Below are 7,115 nucleotides of genomic sequence, written 5' to 3'. Positions count from 1 at the left end.
TTGACCGACACTGTTGTGTATTGCTGACACTGTATATATCTAACGCTGCTGTACGTCGCTGCCGCTCGTGTATATTGTTCTGTTGTGTACTGCTGACACTGTATATATCTAACGCTGCTGTACGTCGCTGCCGCTCGTGTATATTGTTCTGTTCATATCGTTCAACCCCATTTTGCAGACACCCTACTTTGGAGACTTGTGGATTAGATGGGACTGACCGGTCTACCTCACAGTGTAATGGAATCTTCCAGAATACAAATTTTATCTTTTTCGATTCTGTCACAATGAAGAAAAATGAGACTTGTACCATATATACTTGGATGAAAGGAATAATCATCAGTTCTAGAATCAATCTAATTCAAATCAGATCTAAGTTCAGAGCGAACTTTCGCGAACTTTGACCGATCACTGAAATGAATAACAAGAAATCGACATCAGTCAGTTAGAAAGCAGCTTTCTCGAGCTTTACAGCACTCGTTTCAACCTGGCGACTTCCATTTCAGACTACGCTTGAAAACAGTTCTCGATTAAATTTTTGAGAACTGATCAAACGAACATTCCGGAATGTCTAATATATGGTTGAGATTGTATGGCAGTGCTTCCCACGTACTGTCCAACGCCCCCTCCGTTCAAATGTATATCCCACGGAAGCGAGAGATAGACGATAATTTTGACGGAATCAGTCGTAACTGTCGTTCGGAATACCCCGTGTTAACGCTTTTGAAGTTGCATGATTAGAAAACACATTCCGACTGTCACTTTCATGATCTGATAAGCGACGCTTTGATTGGTGGGATGAAAGGTCGTTCTGACGTGACCTGTAATGGGATGTCCTCAGATCTTTGTTTAGCGATAGCGAGAACTAAGATCTGATTTTTATGAGATTGTTCTAGAATCTAATTGTTTAATGGAATCTTCCAGAATACAGATTTTATCTTTTTCGTAGAATGGCTCACAAACAAGCACTTCAAAACAACACCGTGCTGATATCAAAGAATTTTTAAAACAGATTTTTTATAATGAGAAAAACAGTAACTGACAGTCATTGAGTAAACTCTGTTTAGTTAGTGAAGATGATATTACAACGTTTGCTATATAATGTTATTGTCAAATCTCTGCACATCATACGCCCCTCCAAGAAAGCGAGTGCATCGTCAGATAGACAATCGTAATGGGCGACTCAAAAAGCAGGTTGCCGAGGGACTGAAAATTGTTGACGTTGTTGTATGTTGCTAACGATGTAGTATACTGATGACGCTGATTGTTGCTGACACTGCTGTATGTTGTTGACGTTGTTGTATACTGCTAACGCTGAAGTATATTGCCAACACTGTTGTATATGCCTGACAATGTTATATATTCCTGACACTGAAACTTCTTATTGCTTCTCCTCTGATCCGTCGTGTGGCTTCTTACAGATGAGCACAGGTACGTGTGAATGGTGTAGTATGTAGTCACTGACGCTGCCGAGAAGCGTCCGCCTGAACTTGCCTTGACCTCTTGTCCCGGTGACTATGACGTCCACGTGTTCCGCTAACGCCGTCTTCACGATTGCGTGCCCTGCGTCGCCCGACAGACGCAGAATTCGACCTTTGATCTGGAGGGAAAACGTCCAAATGATAAACGAACGAGGTATACTGCTTCTTCACTCGTATGGGACTGAGAGTTTAACCATAGTAAACGTGACCTCCTATGGAGACTGTTAGATCTTCATGCAGAGAGGTATGGAATCGGAGGGAATGGACTAATGAGTCGGCGTCTACCACACTGGAGGAAGGGGGGCTTGGCACTTATTGGTGTAGTTGGACCTTTTTAAGAGCAGATCTACTGCGCAGATTACTATTCCATTTATCATTTTGATTTTCACAGCTGAAGTGGGTCAAACGGAAAGCGTTTGGTTTTAAGCCGCCTTGAACAGTATTCCAGTTATACCACGACGTGTCAGCTTAATGCGATGTGATGCAGGTCTCAGGCGTTAACCACTTTGGTGAAACCCACGAACACAGGTACGGTGCTGACAAACCCAGAAATATAATCGGGGCAAACAGTCATAGGTTTCTGTCATGCCAAAAGGGACGCAACTCTGCACAGAGAATTGCGATACCAGAGACGACTATTGCACCCATGCCTAATCACCCGATCCAGTTATTCGCCTCTTACGACAAGCATGGTCGCTTTTTTTCGGCCAGCAAACCTATTCTACTCCGGATCTTAACGGGTGAGAAATTTTTCTAAAGGCAACACCACAAAGATAGTTATTATGATCTGTCGATTTACTGTTTGTATTTTAACTCGGAAATGTGGTCAAAATACGATGTCTGAATCAGGGACTCGAATTTCGAATATCAAAACATGTTATCTTCACTTAATGTAGTGAAAGATTATCAGTGTCGCACGAATGTTTTTTTATGATGGAATTCAAACATGTTAACAAGATAATGTTCTGTTCAGTACAGATCTTGGATATCATCTTTGTCAATCATCTTCACAACGGATGACGGCACCTGGAACCACTTACACTTGGAATTTTCCAAAATAAACGTACCGAGGCCGCCATCTTGGAATCACTGTGTGTAACAAGCTCCTTCTCAGCGCGTGACATCTTCGTTACACTCTCGGTAACATCGCTGCCACACGTGTGGCCGCGGCCATTACAAGAATCTTGAAATTTGCCTTCTGACCCCAAATGTAGTAACGTTTATACTTTTGTTTATGTCTTTGGGAATGCCATCACAGTTCATTTTGAAAAGGTTTACGACTGACCATATTTCCCAGATGAATTTACCTTTTGTTTGTTTGATCACATTGGTTCGAGATTGCAGACGAACGGAAAATCAACCATCTCCCCCCCTTACATTCTTACTATACCAATTACATGATAGTTGTAATGAAACCAAAATTCAAATTGACAAACAAAGAAAAGAATTTAGCAGGGGTAAGAGTATTCAGGGTAACAGTAGTCAATCGTTGTTTGTAAACAGAACGGTCAGTCGGTTGCGAGTTCAACTCCAAGCATGGTTGTAGCCACCTATCACAGTGGGGATTTTTGGTGGCAGCGATAGTACAGAGAGCTCTGCGAACGGGATATCGTTGCGAGGAGCTTGTGTATGTAAATAGGAAGGGAGACTACTCTAGCGAACAGATTAAAGAGTATGTAGGGCGCCCACCCCAGAACCTGTGAGTTTCTCCTTCAGCTTGGCGATGATGATGTTGATCTGCTGCTCCTCCTTCTTCATCAGCTGTGCCACCAGGGAGGGATCGCTGGACATCACAGCTGCAACACAGACGGTAGTCATGGCAATGCTGGAGTACAACTGCACATTTGCTTCCAGCCGTTTACATACGTTTACGTGCCTATGCAGAATTATTTTAATTGAGATAATGTTAGCAAACATACTGTAAAACGTCGGTATTGGCAGCAAAAATGTTTGTCAGATAAACATTACCGCTGAAAACACCGTTGGGTAAATGTTAGTCCTAGAAACGTGACGCTGGAGTATATGGTAGTCATGGAAACAACAATGAATTGTATAATAGACACATGGCTCCAGCTGTTAGGTTATCTCAGATATGTCAGTGGATTACACGGCAGCAAAAGAAATAGAACAGTGTACTATACGGTTGTCATAGAAACACAACAATAGAGGACAACGGCTATTGTTGTCGCAGAAATAAAACAGAAAAGTAACCGGTAACAGGTGACAGCAGCTACATACGTATTCAGTAATCTTATTTCAATGTTTTTTCATATTATTTAATTTATATTTATGTTTGTAACAAAACGGCTTGCACGTACATATTGAAATTATTTGAGACCTGGACCCACTTGCACAAAGCGATCTTAGCGCTAAGACTATCGTAAGCCTATGTTAAAGTATGGGAGTATCATCTTAGCGCTAAGATCGCTTTGTGCAAGTGGGCCCCGTTCTGCCGCTGTCATACAGGCAGATTTGTTTTCATGTTCTCTTTTGAGTGAGTGAGTGAGTGAGTGTCATACAGATGGAATATTGATGTGTGTGGCGTTAAACAACAAACAGACAAACAAACAATTGGTTGGTCGGTTGGTTTGTTGTTTAACGCAGCACTCAGCAATATTCCAGCTATATGACAATTCTTTGATTGACATCATGACCATCGATCTAAGCAATTGGGATAGATAACATGTATCAACCAAGTCAGCGAGTCTGACCACCCGATCCCGTAAGTCGCCTCTTACGACAAGCAAAGTCGCCTTTTACGGCAAGCATGGGTTGCTGAAGACCAGTTCTCGGGTCAACACACAAGTTCAATTGGACGCAAAGCGAAGCAATGGTATAGAATGTGTCGAGGGTATGTGTGCCTGATAGAATGGCGATATGGCAGCGTAGAGTCGATTATGATCAGTTTCATTTGGCAGAAAAGCCGGAAGTGATGTCCTTTCTGATGGCTGCCATGACGCAACAACAAGTCAAATGGATCAACGATATGTGTTAATCAGCCATCCTAGGTACTCACGGGAATGTGTCAATGCGCTGTAGTCCGGACAGTGAACGATGATCACCTCGTTGTCTGGTTTGTGCACAGTGTCCATGTACCCTGCAAAGCAAAGTCGGGTATATAGCGTATGTAAGCACACCCTTATCACTTACTCGCGCACTTCTTCACGACGTCACCGCATATCGGATGCGAGAGTGGAAACGAGGCAAGCCTTCTAATGATGATGGGTCTTGGTGGAGCTGGCGTAGCCGCACGTTTGGGGCTTTGTTGATGTTGTGGCGATTCATTCTGAAAATGTGACACCCATTTCTGGTGTCCCCCCCCCCCCCCCCCCCCCCCGCTGTGATATTGTGGAATATTGCTAAAGCGGCGTAAAACCACACTCACTCACTCACTCACTAACGAAGATGACATTGGGCTTGGTTTAATGCCGCTTTTAACAGTATTCCAGTTATATCACGGCGTGTCAGCTAAATATGGGAGGAAAGCCCGAAGTAATGCAAGTCTCGGACATTTACCAAAACCAAGTGACCTCTTTGACCTGTTCGCAGAATGACCAAGTGTCGGAACAAGAGTTGAGTTCAGGGCCTTTAGATTCTGGTAAATCAGTGTTGCGAACCTATTTCCCAAACCCATTTAAACACTGAAATACAGGGATTTTTGTATAGCAGTGCACATCATCATAAATATAATGTGAACATCATAAAACTGTCTGACACCATCACAGATCAAGAATTATTCTGCGCATCTTGTAAAAGATCCATTCTTGGATACTTAGCTTCGAAGTCGACTGTGAAATATCAATAACGAGTTACCTATAGTTTAGGTATGCAGGGAGTCTTTCTATGCTATGAATGGAGCACTGGGGTAGCCCAGTGGTTAAAACGTTCGCTCGTCGCGCTGAAGACCCGGTTCGAATCCCAAAATTGGTAGAATGTGTGAAACCCAATTTTGGTTTCCCCCGTCGTGATATTGCAGGAATATTGCAAAAAGCAACGTAAAACCATACCCCCTCACTCACTCACTCTATGCTACCTGGTCTCACGCCCTTCACCACCTGGACATTTTGCGGGAGTGAGTGAATGTTGTTTATAGCCGCGGTCAGCAGTGTTTTAAGCTATTTCACAGCGGCCTGTCAAATAAACAGTGGTTGATAATATAAGCAAAGCCACGGGTAGGTGGGTGTCAATCAGCCAAGTCACGGAACCTGACCATACGATCCCCATTAAAGTCGGCTCTTGTGATAACCATGGACTGCTTATGACTAACACTTTCCCAGTATCTTCACGGAAGTTTCACTGTAGAATGTTTAATGCTTGTACTTAATATACACGTGTATCATCCCCATCAACGCACATGCTGCGTTCATTATCCATTGCCATTCAACGGGATTTAAGCATCCATTTCTTTCTAGCTATTTCCAGCAAATTGAAAGGAGGCGTCTAAATCACCTGTTCCTGAGCTCAAGTAATCGGCCGAGTAACAGGAAGCGACTGTACATGCGCACCTAATTCTAAAGAGCATTATCAGCTTAGCGGCGGCCAGTATCTCTGCACGTGACGGGTGATAATGGGTCAGTTCACGGTCTGTGGTTCAAAATGGCTTCCACGTTTCAATCAGCACGTATCAACACAAACCCTGTCAGCAACGTGATCAGTTAATATTGATCATATAATAATGACTACATAGGGCAACATTATCACGCGGTCATATATATGGTGTGATCTTACGGGTCACGGGTAACACAAGATCTGCCTATTTCTCAGTGTAAACAAGGCCATTATGACTTATCATGCAATCGAGTGGTGTGTATTTCACATCAGCCCCGGCAGCTCCGATATATCTGATAAGCATGCGTTTTGATTTACCTAGATGCTTAAACATAGATCTAAAAATACATTTTGATGGCAAGAATGTATTTCCATGGTGAAGAAATACAAACAACTAACGATCAAACTGGCTCAAGTAAACAGCTGGCTAAAAGCGTTACTACTTCCTGTTTTGTACCGAGACAAGATGCATGTGACGGGGAAATAGCTTGCTGCTGTGGGTATACTTACAGTCGAATGCGTACACTGAGTGGTCACTTCCATCCATAGCCACCAAAACCTTCTTGTCGTCCCTGCCCGCCATCTTGTCGTAGATCACGTGACACGAAGTAGGTTGGAGCTACGACTTTTTGAGAGTAACCTCACCGGTCAAGATAACGCGATACAGGTGGCGTAAGCGATGTATGATGTGTGTCTTTGTTAACTGCTCCCTGGAACGTTGAGTGAGGATGAGTGGTTGAGCTGATGGATGATTGAGGCTCGCGTTGCTTCAAGCAGTTATCTATCCATGTTTAGTCGAGAGTTAACCAAATGTTGGAGAGTGTTTGTTTGATTGTTTTTTAACGCCGCACTCAGCAATATTCCAGCTATTACGGCGGTTTGTAAATAATCAAGTCTGGACCAGACAATCCAGTGACTGACATCATGAGCATCGACCCACGCAATTGGGATACGATGGCATGCATCAAACCAAGTCAGCGAGCCTGACCACCCGATCCCGTTAGTCGCCTCTTACGACAAGCATAGTCGCATTTTACGGCAAGCATGGGTTGCTGAAGACCTTTCTAACCCAGATCTTCATGGGTTTGT

General features: G+C 43.4%; 1 protein-coding gene across 1 annotated transcript; it reads right to left on the bottom strand.

The window, feature by feature from the left end:
* Nucleotides 1-984: 984 nt before the first annotated feature.
* LOC124120714 (universal stress protein YxiE-like) lies at nt 985-6,736 on the bottom strand. The gene is made up of 4 exons (XM_046483594.2): nt 6,537-6,736; nt 4,495-4,575; nt 3,168-3,274; nt 985-1,597 (listed from the first exon to the last, which is right to left on the bottom strand). The coding sequence occupies exons 1-4, from the start codon at nt 6,607-6,609 to the stop codon at nt 1,379-1,381; spliced, it is 480 nt and encodes a 159-aa protein (XP_046339550.2). The 5' UTR covers nt 6,610-6,736; the 3' UTR covers nt 985-1,378.
* Between the last annotated feature and the right edge of the window lie 379 nt (nt 6,737-7,115).

The sequence above is a fragment of the Haliotis rufescens genome, unplaced genomic scaffold (genome assembly GCF_023055435.1).
Source record: "Haliotis rufescens isolate VD_foot unplaced genomic scaffold, xgHalRufe1.0.p SCAF_16, whole genome shotgun sequence".
NCBI lineage: Eukaryota > Metazoa > Mollusca > Gastropoda > Lepetellida > Haliotidae > Haliotis > Haliotis rufescens.
This window is presented reverse-complemented; position numbering and strand designations above follow the sequence as displayed.

Bases quoted from the DNA above. Each gene is read 5' to 3' on its own strand.
- LOC124120714 (XM_046483594.2), bottom strand. From the start codon at position 6,609: ATGGCGGGCAGGGACGACAAGAAGGTTTTGGTGGCTATGGATGGAAGT. The intron at 4,576-6,536 runs GTAAGTATACCC...TTTGCTTTGCAG, and splicing joins CTCAGTGTACGCATTCGACT to GGTACATGGACACTGTGCAC. The intron at 3,275-4,494 runs GTGAGTACCTAG...TCTGTGTTGCAG, and splicing joins CAGCGCATTGACACATTCCC to CTGTGATGTCCAGCGATCCC.